Here is an 18,749-nt window from a genome sequence, read left to right as displayed (position 1 = left end):
TGTGAAGGAATATCATCCTTCAAAAAAAAATAATTTTGCTTTCAATATGTAGGGGTCAATAATCAACAGATAACACAGCTGTTTTTTTCACATCTAGAACTAATACTCAGACCAAGTTTTAAATAATGTTAACCAAATTTGTCTCAAATTGTTCCAGTTCTGTTAGTTTGTTTTTGCAACAGGTTTCTAAACATATCTGATGTACTGTGATTATGATTTTGTAAAGTTGGCTTAAATTTACTCTCTAAAACAGGAATTTACTTAAACTTTTATATTATTGAGGGCTGAAAATATAGCATGATCCTGTCCTGTTTGCATTTACTTCAATCTTAGTCTGTTAAATTCACTTGCACAACCATTTATAACAAGTTAAAGGAAATGATAATTGACAGTAATTAATTTTTGAACAACCCCTCACCCCAAAAATAGAAAACACCTTGATGAAATTGAGAATGTGCCACACAATACAACACAATTTCAGGACAAAAACGTCAGTGAAGAAATAGAGGTAAACTACATAGTTTTGTTCCCAAAGAGCAAGTCGAGTTTCTCACTGCACACGACACTTGTTTTGTTTCTTCGTTCGACCCAATGCCGTCATCTCTTGATCCACCTCTGTCTTCAACGTGTTCTTCCTCTCCATCTCATTTTTCTTCTGCATCTCTAAAGCTCTTCGTTCGCTCCTCTTTGAGGCCTGTTTTGCTCTCCTAAACATCCATTTGGTGTAGTGTTTGCCATGGTTCTCCTGAACCATTTGATCAATTTTCTCCAGCAGCTCGCGGACTTGTTCCTCACTTGCCACTTCGTTGTTGAAGACATGATATCTACCGGAAAAAGCCATGACAAACTCTTCAAGGGCTGAACTCTTTGAAATAAACTGCTCAATAGTTTGTTTCTTCAGTTTGTCTCCATGTGTGAACAACAGCAATGAATATTTGGCAGCCTCAGAACCAAACATCTTGAGAATTATCTTCAGGGTTTCTTCCTCCTCCTTGGTGAATCTTCCAAGCTTCTTGACCACCAGAAAGACATGGGGACCTGGAGCACTCAAAGAGATGCATGTTTCAATTTTCTTCAGAACATTCTTCTCCTGGAAATTGGTGTCAAACAGTCCCGGCGTGTCAACTACTGTAACGCTTCGGCCTAAGACCTCTCCATCAACCTTCTTACAATCGAGTGTCCAGGAAGATGGACACGCCAGCGACTGGAACACTTCACTTCCTATTATGGTGTTTCCTGTGGCACTCTTCCCTTCTCCGGTTTTCCCCAGCATTACAATCCGGAGTGTGTCCTTGCTGCTCTTCTTCTTCTTCTTAGGTCCTGCAGAAAAGCACAGCAACAACTTTGGTGTCTTTTTTTCTTTTGTTGATGATTCTGTATGGGTCTGAAGTCTGAGGAAACAGTTTGATCACTGTACTATAATCTTAAACAAATTTAACAGCATGAGACTAACATTATGTGGAACATTTTTAATAGGATGGCTCAGATTTGACAAAGACTAGACACCAGTCAGAACAATCCGAGTGTGGAAAACCAAGGAGGAAATATCATGGGGATTTAAGCTAATCCCAGTAGAAGCACAGAAAGTCAGTAACATATAATTTCTAGGTTACATAAAAATAATTAAAAAAACATCAGTTTACCATCTGATCTAATCTTTGAAATACTTATTTTATGACTATAGATTACAATACATACATAAGATTAAAAAGAAACTGAAAACCAGGATCATCATGGTGAAAAATTGATCTTTATTTGTGTAAAACAATAAAAAAAGAAAGGCAAACTGATCTAAAAAAGCAAAACAAAAAAAGTCACCAACAGTCACTATATCAGAATCAATACCACCCATGAAACCTCAAATTTAGAAGCTAGTGTGCTGAGACCATGAATCAAACATTGTTAATGTGAAATAAATCAATACGAAAGCTATACAGTTTTGTTATATTTAAAATAGAAAGACTTTTAATTTTCATGTCATTTTTGTCTTTATTTCTAATTTGTAAAATGTCAGAATGTTACAGTTTTTAAAATCAAAGGGAAAAGTGGAAACAAAATCATTTCATATTAAATAGATGTACACAATGAAACAATGATTTGCTCCCTCGCCAATCTATTCATCACTGGACTAATGTTTGTGGCTTGATTTCAGAGACAATGTACAGTTTCCCAAGATCCCCTGATTTGGATCCCTTAATATTTAGAGAATTCTCAATATATGGAACAGGATTACACACAACTGCAGTACATAGTTGTAGTTCAACAGTCTTCCAGACAATTAAAAAAAGATTCATACTCATATATAGCATTTCCTTTCAGGAATAAACAGAAAGGTAGCATTTAATTAGACAAATCTATTTTTATCCTATCGAGCATGTTTGTTTACTGATTTAATCTATGCAAAATCAAGTTGACAGAAAAGAAGCTGCTGAAAGCTCTACGTATTTCTACATTAATCAGAGACAGACTGAGAGCTGAATTGGCCCCTCTTGTGTTATTGAATGTGACAATTTTTGCTAACTGATATTGTCAAAGCTCCAACAGCAGCTCCGACTGCAGCTCCAGCAGCGATCCCAACTGCCACTCCGATTGGTCCACCACACACACCCAGCACACCTCCAATGGCGGCACCGCAGGTCGTAGCCACAGCGATTGTTGGTGCGGTGAGGAATTCGTTTGACTTCTCAGCTCGTCTGCGTGCCTCCTGGTGGTAGTGCATGATCACCTTGGTCTCCTCTCTGCGGTAAACGGTTTCATTGTATTTGGCTCTGAGCTGGTCCAGCTCCCTCTTCTGCTGTTCTTCTGTTTCCTTCAGTATTCGCTCCTTTTCTTTCAATATGGCGGCCTCTGCTTTTTCGAACATTGCATTTGTGTAGTACCCTCCGCCATTGGCCGCAACCATCTCTTCAATCTTGTCTAAAAGCAAGTAGGTCTGCTTTAGATCTTTGATCTCGTTGTTGAAGATGTGGTATCTGCTCTGGCACTTGTCAATCAGGGCTCGCAGGTCTAAGCTCTCTGAAATAAAGTTTTCAATGGTCTGATTCTTCAGCTGGTCTCCATGAGTAAACAGCACCATTGTGTACCTCTGAGCATCTTCTCCAAAGGTGTCCTGGATCATCTTGACGGTATCCTTCTCCTCCTGCGTGAACCTGCCCAACTCAAGAACCACCAGGAAGGCGTGAGGACCCGGAGCGCACAGAGAGATGCACATCTTGATTTTCTTCAACACGTCCTCTTGAGTAAAGTTTGTGTCAAACAATCCTGGAGTGTCAATAACGGCCACATTACAACCGTTAACGACCCCCCTGGCTTTGTGGCATTCTGCCGTCAGGGAAGATGGAGACAGGTCTGACTCAAAAGCCTCTCTCCCAAGGATGGTGTTTCCTGTGGCACTCTTCCCTACTCCAGTCTTCCCGACTAGAATAATTCTCCTCTCCCTTGGGTCTATTCCGCTTGTGAACCCTGTTGGATAGAAATACACCATTCATCATAACAGTGCTGCACTGTTGGCTGCACTGTGCACACACCAGAAGAAAACTGATCTCCAATGTGATAATACTCTGCCAATGTACCACCAGAAGTAACATGTTTTATTTAGATGCTGTTACAAATGCTACATTCATTTATCAAGTGGATAATATGTATCCAAACCAACCTGGTCCATGTGCAATCTAAACCTAATTTATGGTTTTGCCAGCCTTGACGACAGTAACCATCTTCAAGTACTGCCAATAGCAAAGAATAAGTTTATTGTCTCATCGGCCCACAAGATCATTTTTGCCAGTTTATCACTGACTCTTGAAGAAATTTTCAGTTTCTGCTCTCTCTTGGGAAGACACTATTTTGCAGGTTAAAACAATTAACTTTTTATCAGTGACTACCTTTTTTTTATCTATTATTCCTATTTATATCCAGGTATTACGTTTTTCTTTGTAGGTTTTCTAGCCTTTTTCATATTGTCAGGTAGGTTGATTAGTAACAACTTAGGTGCATCAAAGCAAAAATGAATCGTAATTCTGGGTCTTTAAAGGCTGGATTTAAAATAAGGTATATTTTAAATGTGATTCATGAGGTTTGTTTTTCTTGTTATTCCTTCAGTTTAACTAATTTTATAACAACCTTTTTTGTTTTGAGTAAACCTTGTTTGTTTTTCTATCTATGAGCTGGATCTTCAACTTTCAGATCTCTGAGTCACTGCCACAAAAATGCTGTGTCATGCTTAGCTTGTGATGTTTTTTTTTGTTTGTTTTTTTAAACAGAAAGAATGTCTAAAAATAGACTCTAAATCTGGACATTTGACAAAAAAAGGCTTCACTTTCCTTTCAGTTTTCTGCTAAAATTTTGAGGTGTACTCCTGTTTTTTTGTGTTTTTTTTCCTTTTTAATTAGCTTAATAATTAATAATTTCCTTTTTTTCCTTGTGCTTAACAATTAGTAACAATAGTCTGGATAAAACATACTTACTTCTCTAAAAAAGTGAGTTATGCTCTTTTAGCAAAAACCAAAAAAACTATTTGGAGTTTCAATTCAAACCATTTTTTTTAGATGAACTTTAAATCTCAAACATCTGCTAAATTTATCAACTTCCAAAAGATAAATCAGACAGCAATATTCCTTTTGGGTCAAGAAATAGTTCACCACATGATCTTCAGGTATGTCTGCAGAGCATAGTGTTGGTAAAAAGTTAAAACATGAACAATTAATATATTTTTAGATTTACCATTAAACCAGCACAATTAATTTCAATCAAAATCCCAACTTTTTTCAAGCTGACATGCTGAAAGTACTGCTGAGATGGATGCATTTGAACAGAAACCAGAAAACACATTCTGAGTTAAGAATGTCAGCCCGACCCTAAACCAAAGGCAAATAAATGAAATTCCTCAGAGTCTTCTCTTACCGGCAAATTTTGTCCCGGACATGTTGACAGTCCCAGCTGTTCCTATCGTTCTTTGTCTTTTTTTGAATGAGCCTGTCTTCCTCACACATGAGCTATCTTATACCTCCAAGTGGGCGTTCCTTTTGTATCTTTTTTTAGCTGAAAATATGCACGAATAAGTTGAAGTCAAAAGGAAAAAACAAAAAGAACTATTTTAAAAAACCAAGAGTAACCAGATTTCGATAAAGTTAAAGCTCCAATTTTACGCCTAAAACCTGGTGGGTTATGTTTGCCTCAGGTCAGCTCAGACTAAACTGGGCTGAAGGATCGTCTCTTGAACCAAAACTGGATCTGTTGGTTTGTAGAGCTGAATGAGCTGAAAACATTCCTTTCTACAAACTTAGCACAACATGAAAATCAGGTTGAAGCAGATGTTTGTGAACTTTTCAGCTCTGCAAAAACTGAACAGGGAGTCAGGCAAAGGTAGGCTGGGGGATACAGTTCTGTAATGTTTGCAGGCATCAATTCTGTGATGAATCCTCTCCAGCATCTCAATCAGGTTGATACCTGGACTTTGACTGAACAGTTGCAACACAATGATTATTTGCTTCTTCAGTCATTTGTTTGCACACGTCAATTTATACTCTGACAGGTTTTTCCACTGTGTAGTTGGTTTGTCTCATAAATCTGATTGGTGCAGCAGCATCCAGTTGCAGAAAGCATGCAGTGAAACCTGTTTCTTTTGTCTTCTTTCTGAGGTAAATCTCACCATATTTAGAAGTTGGACACAGAAATGTATCTTGTTTTCTGAAGCAGCACCTGCAACTGTTCCCTTAATTCTGGTCAAGCCACATCAAATAACGAAAAGAATGATGATGTATAGTTTGACACAGGTGACAGGGCGAAGGGTAAGGGGAGCTGAAACCAGATTAGATTAATACTACTCAGCTTGGTGCAATACCTGCAAATCACCACAGGGTGCCAGTATTTGCTCAGGCTCAATAGGCACATTAAGTTAAAAGTGATGCTGATTGTATGTTGTAGATTTAATGAAAGATTTTTTTTACGGGATAACTTTGCATTTGTTTTTTTTTTTTTTTTTACAGTTGTTCTTGTTGAAAAGAATAGCAATCACGGACATATTGGAAATTATGATATTGATTTCATTATTATTCACTTATTTCTTCTTCCTTTTGGGTAATATTATTTATTTATTTTCTTATTTATTTATAATCTTATTTATCCATTATTTTGAGTGTTATTTTCTACATATGTCTCAGAATGTTTCAGTGATGAATATATTTTGTCTACTTTTAGTTCCTTATCGTTTTTTTATTTATTTACTTTTGAATGTCTATTTTATGCATTTACTATTAAGAATCCATTTTATTTATTTGTAGATTTGTTTTTCATTAAATATTTTCTTTGTGCATTTAATAAATTAGCACTAGTGTTTCTCTTTTACATTTACAACCTATGTCATTAATAATTGTTTATTTCTGTTGTGCCAATTCCCAGCAAATATTATTTCAAGGCATTTTATAAAACAATTTAATCAAGGAACATAAAATTCATTGATCCATTTATATAGATTCAGTTGAAGCATGTGTACCTGTAGCTCCTAGGTAAAACATCAGTCCTGCCCTCTTTCTTTTACTGAATTAATTTTCCCAAGAGATTTTATCCCCAGTGGAAATCAGATCTCCCTGATGAAAGCAATCTAAATGCTGATAGTCTCCTCTTTGCACAGCCTTCTCTTTGCGTAATAAACATTTACTTCACACTGATGAGTTAAAGTATAAAAGGATTTAAATTTAAAGTCCCAAGCATGGAAAAAAAAAATGCCCCTCATGGTTTCAGAGTGAACATTGCATTGAGAGCAGCCAGTTATAATAATGAATCATTAGCATACTGTGACATTTCACAGCAGTTGGTGTGTGTTGGGGACCTGCCAAGAATCCGAAGGCTTTCAGACTCACCTTTCACTGTGATTTGTTGTTTTCTTCTTTTTTTTCTTTGGACCTACACCTACACTTTTCTTTGTTTCTCTTTTTTATGACTTTAAATACTGAATCCTTCAGCATGTTATTCTAATGTCCAATTCAGCTCAAATGTCAGAAAGGGTTGACGAGGTAGTTGGCTGAAGTTTTTTCATGGAACCAACCGGAGTCCAGCCGGTTGAATTCAGCTCACTTATATTTGTCTTTCTGCTGCCTGACAAGAGCACAAAATGAGCTGCTAGGCAGTCTGTACATTAAGAAAAGAATCAGCATTTTCTCTGCAGACAGAGACTATAAAGAACCCACAATGTTTCTCCCACCACCTTGCTTTACTGCTAGCCTGGTCTTTACACAAAATGGATTTATTATTAAAATCTTTGTCAAAAAGCAGAGGATTTCTTTTTTGTTTTGCCAAACAAAATGACAAGTCCCACAAAATCTTATACATGCTATTCTATAACATCAGATCTTTTCTTGGTAGAGCATTAGTCAGCTCCCTGATGAGGGGTTTACTGAGGCGGAGCTGACTGAAGCACTGCTCCCTCTGGGAGGATGCCAGGAAAGTGAAAATCCTCTGAGTATGGCAGGTTTTTCCACATGATGAGCCCAAGAATGCTTGGTCCAACCTGCTGTTCTCTCGTGTCTCTGCTGCCTAAAAGGAGAAACACACTGCATATAGAATAACACTCTAAATCTACAAAAACATCAACTTTTCATAATTAAGTTTACACATACACAATTTATGAAACTCTGGTTTAAACAGTTAACTATTTTCAATTCTGAATTGCCACCATGTTTCTAACATAATATGATGATGCTTAAAGAAGTTGTGGTCCTGTGAGATAAAATGAGCTGCTATGACATCAACATACTAACAACAGAACTGCTTACTTTTGGTACCTGAACAGTAATTCTTATCTTCTGGTCATCCTCACATGACAGGCACAATCACATCTAAGTGGTAGTCCTTCTAACTACTCCTTTTCATTCAAAACTTTTATTCATATTAACATGTGACATGTTCATTTTATTAAGCTGTAAATTAATGGAATAAACACATGTAACACTTTTTCTTATGGCTCCTCCTGATTACCCTTTATAGACAGTTTTTAGTGCCGTTCATAACAATTTTTCATATTTACGATCCATTGTCTGTTGTGTCAGATTATTCCCCCTGATTCTTCACTACAACACTGTTTTCCATTTCATTCCTCTTCACAGATCATTATCGTCATATGTATATAATTATCTCTCTGTATAACACAATGTTTTATCCATTACATCCTCCTCATCACTCCTTGCAATCCCCTTTCATCCCAATATAAATCAATATTTATCATTCTTATCACCCCTCTTCTCTCCTCATTCCTCTTAATCACACTCATCCTCCTAAAATCTTGTTTTGATCCCCTTAGTGTTCTTAACCACATTTATCCCAAACCTTAATATCAGTTTTTGCTTCATTCTCTTCATCCCTATTCCTCACATTTGTCTTTCTCGTCTCTCTGATTCAGATGTATTTTAATCACACTAATCATCCTTATTCCTCTTCATGTTTCCTGTTCATCCCAGTCGTTCTCTTCATCCCTTTTTAGAGACAGTTTTCAATATTCATTTGGGCTCTCATTTATGTTTACTGACCCTCATCATCATAATGGCATTCATCCATTTTTATGATCAATCGTATAACTATTAATCCCACTTAACCCCTTCACCATTTTTACCTCTTCTGATCATATTCTTTCCTGCTATTTCTCATCTTTATTTCTGAAGCTGTTTAATAACCATAATGCTCCTCATGCCTCAATGAGGCACTCTATTATCCCACTCATCCTCATCATCCGTCTTTATTGTGCTTAATCTAATTATCTTGTCTACAGCCATTTTCATCCCACTCATCTTTTTATATCAAACATCTCTTCTCTTTATTTCTCATCACTTCCTGTTGTTGAAAGATTTCAGTCATTCCTCTGTAGCGGGGCATTCAGCTGAGCGACCCTCTGACTCCAACCAATATTTTCCACATCGTGGCTCAAATTTATCTCCTGAGTTTTCAGCCCTTTTAAGACTCACCTGTAATGTGTTTACAGAGACACAGATGAGTTCATGTGGATGCGTTATGGATCCATTCCTACCGCTGTAAAGGCCTCAGATTGATTATTGAGTTGTAGCAGAAGGCCAGCAGCAGCTTTCTGTTTGAATTATGTCGGTTGCCTCAAGGGAGCATTAAGTCTTGTGTTTGCCTCTCAACTTTCTCCACTGCCCCTTCTTCAAATCCTAATGCTGGCTGGTTTCTTTTTCTTTCCTGTGCACTACAACAAGTCAGCTGAAGTTGATGGCCGTTGGACCCAAAGAGGCGAAACAAAGACAATAATTGATGACACGTAGGTGGCAGTTTTGGTTTACAGCATGTTGGATTTAGTATATGCAAAAACCAAAACAGAAAAAGCTAAAAATATGCAGAGTACATACTTAAACCTTTAGATTTTTACAGAATACTGACAAAAGCATACATTTCTGATGCAGAGACCTTACTACAAATTTTGTGTATTTCTATTGAAGAAGTAGTTCAGGCCTACTTTGTGATTTACAAAAGTATTGCTATGCCTACATAGACTACTAGGTGAGCATTGAACTTTGCTGCTAATTTTCAGACAGTATAATCAGAGTAAAGTGTTTGCTATCATCTTTCTTTTCGTTTTTAGAAAGTCCCTTAAGAAATATTAATATGAATGTGCATATTCCTCCTACAGTTCAAAAATGTCTTAAAACTTTTCAGGGACACTGGGGTATTTTTTGAGAACAGCTCTTAGCTGAACGTGCGTCATCTCAAATGTCCCAGACGGTCCTGCATCAAAAATCTTTGTTCCTCAATAGCTGACAGAACCACATTGAGAGATTACTTCAGGAAATTTAGTCAAGCTCGACATTGCAGAATTACACAGATGCCGTATCAAACTTCACTGTGAAAACCCCCCAAAAAACAAGCCTTATGTTAACCCTGTTCAGAAGTGGAGTCCACTTCTCTGTGCTCAGAGGGATCTGGGACAAACCATCACACAGTGGAAAGCAGACTGTGGTCAGATAGATCAGCGTTCCAGCTTTTTGTTGGAATTAACAGAGCAGAGAAGAATCCAGTCCCAAATCCAGGCTCTATGGGCTTCTATCAGTGCCCTTGGCAAAGCTCACTTCCAATTCAATGTGTTATGGCGGCATCAATAGAGAAAAGTCCAGTAGGGATCGTAGAACAACAAACGCCTTGAGGAACAAGTCTTTTTCAATCATGTAAATGCAATTTTTTATGCAGGTGATCACATTTGGCACACATGTCCAAAGGCCTGAGGATGAACACAACATAAAGATATTTATGTTGTAACTGTTTACTCATTGAGGCTTTACTATCCTTTGTTTTCTAAAACCAGGCTTTGTTGGAAGGATTCTTTTTTTAATCTCCTCAGACTGCTGCACCCTGAACCTTCTCTCACAGTAAAATCAGCAGCTCTAAACACACTTATAGCCCTTTTTATGAGGTTAATCGTTAGTGCAACATGTGCATGGGCGTGCTGTAATTGGCAGATTCACAACAGTAACTTCCAGCATGGGCAATAGAAGCATTGAGGCTTCCCTCTGTTCACCAGTTCATGCATTCGACATCCACAAGGAGCTGAGCTTTATTAACCGAGACCATCTCACTCTGATGTATAAATGCAGAATTAAAGACCTGAGGAATAGTTTCCATGGATGTCAGCTTCTTAAGGGTTTATGTGAAATTAGGCACAATTTCACACAAACATTTGAATCATAAGATTCAAACCATAATCCTCATTAAACATTAAACCTAATGTGTAGAAAGTGTAAGCAGATTAAAATGTGTATTTAAATAAAGTCAGAACAATGTGATTAATTTTAATAAGAAGAATGTTTGTCCTACATATTGCATGTTATACCAGATGTTCATATACTGTACATCTGTTGATGTTGGATTCAATTGGGTGATGAGTAGGTGAAAATCATGGTTCACATTAGGAGATCAGAAAATAAGACTATTTAATTTGTAATTCATCTCATAAAAATGTTTAAATGTCCTTTGGTCCATCATCCATCTATCTATTTCCTTCTTTCTAGTTGAGGTGACATCATAACAGCTTCAGGACAGTAACCCAAGCATCACTCTTCTACACAGGGCAGGTGATTTCCTGCCCTAGAGAGATACCCTTCCAGTGGGATGTGATCAGATAACATCCAACCAGAGGCTTCCAGAAGGAATTCTGATCAGATGAGCCATCTTGGGCATTGCACACACTCAGCCGGATTTTTATAAAAACAAATATCTCTGCCACATTGTTTAAAAAAGATTAAATTTTACACATGGGATCGGTTTCAAATAAGATTTCATCTATTTGAAACCCCTACCTAACCCTAACCAATCTAAACCTGAGGATGGTTTTAAACATGCTGTGGGCATTGGGTGCAGTGTAGAGCAAAGCTGAAAGCTACGTCAACCGATCTGACTGCTTGTTAGGAATTACACATGGCAGCAGGAAAGTCATTTTGTATAGACAGATATATAGACTGAACTACTTTTAAATAGCGTATTAGAATATAAAGTTATTAAAACACAAGACAATGTTGATTGGGAATCATGTTAAAGCAGGTATGTGACTATATCAGCACATTACTTGTCACAGATTAATGCATGGGACTCCAAATCTCTGTTTTCCCATATACACACATAAACACAAATAGTTTGCTAAAATCTCCTCTTTGGTGGAAGTTTCTACAAATAATAGTTTTTACTGAGTTTTACTGTGGATGAAAGGTCAAAACACATACATATTTATTTGTTTTCCTAGATATTTGGTGACGTGTAGATTAGGCTTCAGGTAACTGCTTTCATTCTCTTATCATTTGCCTCTCTGGTTTAGTTCAATACTCCCCAAACCAACACCTATGTTGTCTCTTGTAACTTTTTCTTTTAACAAAGAAACAAACTTCAGACCACACTCTCCACCTCCTGGGACATCCCAGGCCATTCAACTCAAACATCCCTCTCTTCTGCAGCAGCACCTCGCATCCAATGTGGCCTCTGGCCAGAACATAGACATAATTCTTGCAGTGAGTTCCGGGTTTGTTCCTGGTGCAATTCCCAATGGAGCGTGCTTGGAGAACCTCCAGTAGGCATCCAGGAGCCATTCTGATTACAATTAATCTCCTCTGATGAGGCTCTCTCATAGGATGCAGCTCCTTATCTTCAAGGCAGAGCCCAGCCACCCTGCAGAGGAAGCTCATTTCAGCCACTTCTGTCCAGAATCTCGTTTCACTCGTGATTTTTTTCTGAAGACAATGGTGAAGGTTGAACCATAGATGGACTACTGAATCCCGAGCGTCATCTTTCAGCTTGGCTCCTTTTTCGTCACCACAGATTGGAATAACATGCTCATCGCTGTAAGATATCCAGAAGAGGAACCATGCTAACAAGCAAAATAAAAACTAGAAGTGCAGAGCTGACACAAACTGAGCCGATGATATTTTAACACTACATTTAATCGCCAAATTACCAGTTTGGACTGGTAAATATGGTAGATGGGCCAAAAGGGAAAAGTAAGTTCCATGTTCCCCTGCTGAGACTGAGACAAACAGCACTGCAGCTACCTGTTCCTTATTGGACCAAATGGACCATAATCAAGACAAATGTGGTCTGCTGCTTCGATTACATCCATATGGCTGGGGGCTTGTGCAGACTCTCATGTTTCAGCTCAATCAAATCAATAAGTTATTTATCGCCACCAACACTCCGATGATGCTGAGAACGGTGGGGGTGTGCACAATTCATTTGGCCTCTCAATAATCAGAAGTGTTTTATGGCTTTCCTCTGAACAGCAGAGCATAATTTCCCACTGAGCAGAACTGCTGGGGATCCTTCATAGATCTCAGAGCGGTGAGCTGTTTTACAGGAGTGATCGGAGCCTCATTGGTCAATTTCATTTTATTTAAAAGAAAATCCATGCTCAAAGCAATTTCAAATAAAACTTTTCCTGGGAAACAAGACTTCTGTTTTGTCAGAGGAAAATAAACATTAGGTCAGCAGCAGTTAGTCAAACAGTTTGACTTAAGGCGAGCTCCTAACAGGGTGGTAAACCATCTCAGCCCTGATCAGCCTTTGAATTAATGAGAGGAAACAGTAGGAGGGGGGAAACTGTGGAACAGTATGCAAATCTGTTGCTCTGCAGCAAAAATTGTTTTCACCCAAAGCTTCACATCCTCTTTTGATCAGAAACCACCTATAATGCTAACTATGTTTTAGAGTCAGTTACCATGGTGATATGAATAGGTAGGTGCAGATGTAGCTTTTGCAAACGTATTCCCCTGGAAATGTGTCACATTACAACTTCAAAGTATTTTAATGGGACTTTGTTTGACTAATCAAAAAGCTGTTCAGATTAAAATCTTAATAGTGTGTTTTTATTCAGCCCTACTTAATCTAACACTCTTAAATAAAACCCAGAGCAACCAATTGACTTATTTTTTGTGAATGTCTCAAAGGTTGTGTTAGAGGGGATGTGAGACAAGTCAGGGAGAAAGTTGTGAAGTAGTTTAAAGGGCAGTAGATCCTTAAAACAAGTTTAGGAAATCTGGTGGAGTTTGTTTAAATCAACATCAGAAAAAAAATGTAAGCGTACAAACATGCAGAAGAATTTGTCATGAGAACTGTTAATAGTCAGGCATTCTGCAAATCTGCTTTTTATGGGAAAGTGGATAGAAGCTATAAATCAGAGATATATACGCAGCTAGAGCAGCAATGGAGGAAAAGAATGGAGTAGTCAAAGTCTTGAGTTAAATCCAATCAGGAATATCTGACAACACTTAAATTATATTCAGCTAGAGGTAGAGATATTTCTCAAAAACTGGCAAATTGGCAAAGTTTTCAGTCTGTACTGTAGATATGCAGATATGAACTCCAAAGGTCTTACAACTGCAACTGCAGCAAACAGTGTTTGTATAGTAAACAGTTCCCTTGAATACTATTTTCTGAATAAAATGCATGCCAAACTTTTCAGACCTTTATTTAAAAAAAAAAAAAAACGTGTAGTTTTCATTCTACCTTATAACCTTGCATGTCTTTTTTTTCTTTACCACATACAGTTCCAATAAAATAGTTTGTGGTTGGAATGTGTGAAAATGAGTAGATTAAAAGTTTAATGAGCATGACTAGTTTTGGAAGGTTTAACTTCACGGTGTTTGCTCTTGTTGTAATTTGCTTGATTATTTTTACTGATATCCCCCTGACTGAGACCATTACCTGAAAAATATCAGACCATTTGTTAAGACAAATCTATGGAAACATTTCTGAGGATTTGGAATCTTTAAGCACAGCTAAGTAAGCTATAAACTCTGTCTGTTCTGCTACTAAATGATAAGAATTGTGCCAAAAGTCTTATGACAGGAAGAGTAAATGAGTGCGCCACACACCCACTCATTGTGGGTGTGGGTTAAAACTGACGAGCAACTTGTACAAAGCCAGTGAGCTACAGCATACAAACATGGAGTTAACCATGCAGACATCTCCACTAAAAACATATCTAATTTACAGATAAAGTTGCATTTTTCTATAAAAGCATTCTACAGGAAACAGCAAATCTGTTTACAGTTCAGAGCTTATCAGGAGCAAGCAGCATTATGGTTATCAGTGAGTTGTGAAAACAAGAGCAAAGTTTAACTTCAAATGGATGAATGAAGTTTGGACCGGATTTTCTTTACTGCTGGCACTTTTCACTAGATAGAAAAACAATATTTAAAATCACCAACACAGTGCCTTCTTTTAAAGTTAACTAGGTTTATATTCTGTATCCGTACATCTGATAAAGCAGATCACAGCCCTGAGCTGGAGTTAGATCATATTTCTCCAATAGTTAAATTTTTTCAAGTTTCTACATCACAATTACTTATGGGGTACCACAGGGTTCAGTGCTTGGGACTGGTCTATCTGAAATTAGTGCACATAATGGAATTAATATCCACTGTTAATTTGACGCATTTATTGGACATATGGGGATGGGCATCATTTTTCACTTGAGCAACATTGCCAAAATTAGAAGTATTCACTCCATGAGTAAAAAATTGAACAAAAAAAACTAATAAAATAGTCTAGATCATTTTGAGGTTGAACTATTTTAATTCTGTGAACAAAAAAAGCTTCATGCTAAAGTCAATCATTAAATATTAAAATATAAACCTCTGAATACTCAAGTTTCAATCATATCAAAGATCTGCTTGTTCCATGTGTTGCAAACAGAGCACTTCCCTCCCAAAACTGTTTTCCCAACAAGCAAAGTCTATGAGATTTACTTTATTTATTCTAAGCACTTTTCTTCCCACTGCAAATTTTACACTCTCAGCTCTACATGTATGCATTATTCACAGTTATTGCAGCCATTAACTTGTGTTCTGAGTTTTTACTATTGGGAGAAATGATGACTCACAGACAGTCAATGCAAAACTTTATTTGCTCTTTCTCATGCAAAACCCCAATATTTAAAGGGTCTGTCAGGTGCAAAAAGATTAAAAAAAAAATCACAGAACTCTCACGCAGGAAGGTGGGGGGTGTTATGCTTCCTATGGGACGAAAACTTTACTGAGCAGGTTGTATGCCATGGACAATGTGGTCAACATTCCTAGCATGTAGGAAAGCCCTCTGCTGGGCTGGGGAAAGGCCAGGATGTAGGCAAAACTGTGGAAGATCCGAGAGGCTGTGAATACACGGAAGTGAATCAAAGCGGAGGAGAGGTCGGGTCCAGACAGGGCGTAAAGCAGACCGATGAAGAAGAATGGAACGATGTTCTCCAGGTCGTTGCGGTGACACCTGCAGGATAAAAAAAAAAAAAAAAAAGTGACATCTTTTCAAGACTACAGATTATTTTCAAGCATTTCATTTCAACTATTTACATTCATAAAGGATTTGCATACAGGAGCAAATCCTTTATCATTTCAGGAAGTAGTTGCAGGATCTGGTAATGGCAGTTGATGCCCTATTTGTCGCATAATGTATGTGGAAATGTACCTTTTCTTCATCAGAACAATTTATAAGATGAAATAAACCTTTACAGGAAGACTGCGCCAACATTGCTTATTTTCTGGGAGTCTGATGCAAATGGCCGACAGTTTCTGACAATTTCTGTTTTACTGTCAAAAACTGGTTTGTCAGGCACAAACCAGTTTCTGGTTTGCCAGACACAAACCAGTTTATGTTTTACTGTCAGAAACTGGCTTGTCAGACACAAATCAGTTCCCCGAGGGACAAACACAAGCAGAGTGGCGTGTTGCCTTCTTATCAGAGGTGACTAAGAGCATGAAACACAGTGCCAGCTCCACAGGTCACTGTGAGGCTTTCAAACTTCATCTTCAAGAGGAAGGAGGAAATCATGTGTTAAACTAGGAACACCAACAGGCAGTGGAGGATGTCCCCCAATGCTCCGATTTTTAGGAGCTGTAAAATAAGTCATTAACACACCTGGTGAGCATGCGTTGGCAGGTGCTTTTAATTGCCTGTTGCATAATATAAAAGTACCATTTTGAAATCGAAGTGGAGAATGTGCGAGCAGCTCCCTCTACAAACATCTGCATGAGTCAGCAATATCAAAGACACAGTAACTGCCAAAACAATGATTAAGAAAAACAGTCCAAAGGTAAATCTGAGAATGCCACACTTGAAATATGTTTAGGAATGATGCGAATACATCTCATAAGTCACTGAGTCATGGTGATATTCATATGGTCTAAAAGTATCAGTTTCTCAGGAGTAACACATTATTCGCAGTAAGATGCAAACAAATAATCTCTAAGTATTCTTGACTAAGTAAATAATCACTCCCGTCTTTCTGTTACTGGAGGTCAGATAACAGAGGCAACATGTTCTGGAAGGAACCCAGCCATTCCTCTCCACACTCTCACCCTGCAGCTCCTCCTGAGGAATCCTGAGGGGTTTCCAGACCAGAAGGGATTTAAAATCCCTCCGTGGAATTCTGGATGTGCCCTCAGGTATCCTTCCATTGGGTTTGCTGTTGGAAAACTTCCACATGGAGGAACAGTTTAGGTCTCATTGCCGTAGATAAGGGTTGGAGTACACGGTGGATAGCCGAGAAAAGCCAGAGCTTCACCATCCAGTTTGGCTTCTTTACCACAATAAAAAACAGAGCAATGAAATCATTGCTGCAGAAGAGCCCTGATCTGTACATCTATCTCCTGCTCCATTTTACCATCACTCATGTGAAAAAAAACAACAAATATTGGAACTCTTTTGTAGATTCACTTCTACACTGCAGGGAGCATTCCATCTTCACAGATTTAGAACTTTGGCCTCCCAAATCCTTTAAGCCAAAAACGCTGACACAGCTCATGCTGCATTGATCCAGAGACTGAATGGATGGTTCGCACTCTTACAACAATTCAAAATAAAGTCCCTAAATAATGCTTTTATTAAAGCTAACCAAATCAGCCACATTGACCTGATCTATGTGTGTGCACTTGAAACCATACAGGTTTTTATTACAGACACATGAGGAGAGGTCTATTTAATTGACTTTTTTTTTTTTTAATGTGTTGGAGTTTTATAAAGGAAATATTTCTCTATTAGATTCCCTCCTCCACTCCTTCAAGTTGAGGGATTTTAAAACTCCAGTCAAGGGCCAAAACTATCTGGAGCAGCCGGTATAAAAAGCAGAGCGTCTCACCTTTGAGCTCGCTCCACATCTGGATGACTCCTCAGCAACTTCTTCTTTTCGTCGTCAGACTTTCTGGCAACATCTTCTTCGTTAGAGAAGGACTGAAAGGAGAGATGACGTGCACATATTTCAGTGTTTTATATCTGCTTTCCAGGAATTCCAGAACCAGCAGCAGAAAAAAGGGAGAGCGCACTTTGAGTCGAAACTGTTGCAAAAAGAGGCCGAAACATTTTTTGTTATTGGTCTTCACTTCTAAAACTTTCGCGCTGAATGATGAGTTTTGACACTTCGGGCGACAGCAGACTGGACCGACTGGTTGGCAGAAATACTAATATCATCTCACAAACCATAGTGACTAATCACGATGGTTCAAGTTTTTCCAATGGTAAAACTTAAAACCTTAAAATAAAGAAACTGTTCTAAAAGGACAGTAACCCATTTGTGTTACTTACCCCTCTGGTGAAGCGGAAGTACGAGGTCACTGGACCCATTAGCATCATCTTGAGCGTGACAACAGCAGCATGGGTGACGAAAGCCTGGAATACCTCATTGTCCATTGTGGCCATTTCTACAAATTAACACCTGGTGAAGGTGGAAGAGGAGGCAGCAGGGTGTTACTTTTAGCTGTAAAAAGCTGTTAGACTGAAGCTGTTTTTCATGTACTGTCAACACCTCATGCAGCAACTTTACAAAGACCTCATGCATTTACACAGCAAATACAGTCACCAAATGCTTGAAACAAAACAAGCTTCAGTGAACCCGCTCACCATTATACACTGACCCACATGAAGTTCATAAAAAATACAAAGCAATTAGGGAACAAACAAGCCAAAAGTCATAAATCATAAAAAAAACTTACAGTGTTCCTGCTCTGTTGTCTCTTGGCAGTGACTCTGCAGAAGTGGAGCAGTCTGGACATGTTGCATAAGGACACCTCCCAGTTCACACAGTGGGTGGGATTCAGTTACACTTCCTGTTTGGAGCTGACCTGCTCAGTTTCTCAGCCAATGAAAACTTCTCTTAGTGCAAAGACACACATTTTGAATTTGAACTTTTAGGTTTTGTGCTTGATTATTGTGAGAGTGACCACATAATACATTACAAAGAGTTTTGTTAGTTTAAAAGATTATTTTCTAAATAAGCAAAACAAAAC

At 38.1% G+C, this 18,749-nt stretch overlaps 3 protein-coding genes across 3 annotated transcripts; all 3 read right to left on the bottom strand.

The window, feature by feature from the left end:
* Window positions 1–550: 550 nt before the first annotated feature.
* LOC102227244 (GTPase IMAP family member 4-like) lies at window positions 551–1,273 on the bottom strand. Its single transcript, XM_023352712.1, has one exon. The coding sequence runs from the start codon at window positions 1,271–1,273 to the stop codon at window positions 551–553; it is 723 nt and encodes a 240-aa protein (XP_023208480.1).
* A 458-nt stretch (window positions 1,274–1,731) lies between these two features.
* On the bottom strand, window positions 1,732–5,557 carry LOC102227504 (GTPase IMAP family member 7-like). The gene is made up of 2 exons (XM_005797795.2): window positions 4,900–5,557; window positions 1,732–3,462 (listed from the first exon to the last, which is right to left on the bottom strand). The coding sequence occupies exons 1-2, from the start codon at window positions 4,919–4,921 to the stop codon at window positions 2,495–2,497; spliced, it is 990 nt and encodes a 329-aa protein (XP_005797852.1). The 5' UTR covers window positions 4,922–5,557; the 3' UTR covers window positions 1,732–2,494.
* A 9,806-nt stretch (window positions 5,558–15,363) lies between these two features.
* On the bottom strand, window positions 15,364–18,537 carry mgst1 (microsomal glutathione S-transferase 1). The gene is made up of 4 exons (XM_005797737.3): window positions 18,456–18,537; window positions 18,049–18,178; window positions 17,606–17,697; window positions 15,364–15,738 (listed from the first exon to the last, which is right to left on the bottom strand). The coding sequence occupies exons 2-4, from the start codon at window positions 18,160–18,162 to the stop codon at window positions 15,492–15,494; spliced, it is 453 nt and encodes a 150-aa protein (XP_005797794.1). The 5' UTR covers window positions 18,163–18,178; window positions 18,456–18,537; the 3' UTR covers window positions 15,364–15,491.
* Window positions 18,538–18,749: the final 212 nt, after the last annotated feature.

This window comes from Xiphophorus maculatus, chromosome 19 (assembly GCF_002775205.1).
Source record: "Xiphophorus maculatus strain JP 163 A chromosome 19, X_maculatus-5.0-male, whole genome shotgun sequence".
In the NCBI taxonomy this organism is placed as follows: Eukaryota; Metazoa; Chordata; class Actinopteri; order Cyprinodontiformes; family Poeciliidae; genus Xiphophorus; species Xiphophorus maculatus.
This window is presented reverse-complemented; position numbering and strand designations above follow the sequence as displayed.

Bases quoted from the DNA above. Each gene is read 5' to 3' on its own strand.
- LOC102227244 (XM_023352712.1), bottom strand. From the start codon at position 1,273: ATGCTGGGGAAAACCGGAGAAGGGAAGAGTGCCACAGGAAACACCATA.
- LOC102227504 (XM_005797795.2), bottom strand. From the start codon at position 4,921: ATGTCCGGGACAAAATTTGCCG. The intron at 3,463-4,899 runs GTAAGAGAAGAC...TCTATCCAACAG, and splicing joins GTCCGGGACAAAATTTGCCG to GGTTCACAAGCGGAATAGAC.
- mgst1 (XM_005797737.3), bottom strand. From the start codon at position 18,162: ATGGCCACAATGGACAATGAGGTATTCCAGGCTTTCGTCACCCATGCT. The intron at 17,698-18,048 runs GTAAGTAACACA...CTCTCCTTTCAG, and splicing joins ACTTCCGCTTCACCAGAGGG to TCCTTCTCTAACGAAGAAGA. The intron at 15,739-17,605 runs GTGAGACGCTCT...TTTATCCTGCAG, and splicing joins GATGTGGAGCGAGCTCAAAG to GTGTCACCGCAACGACCTGG.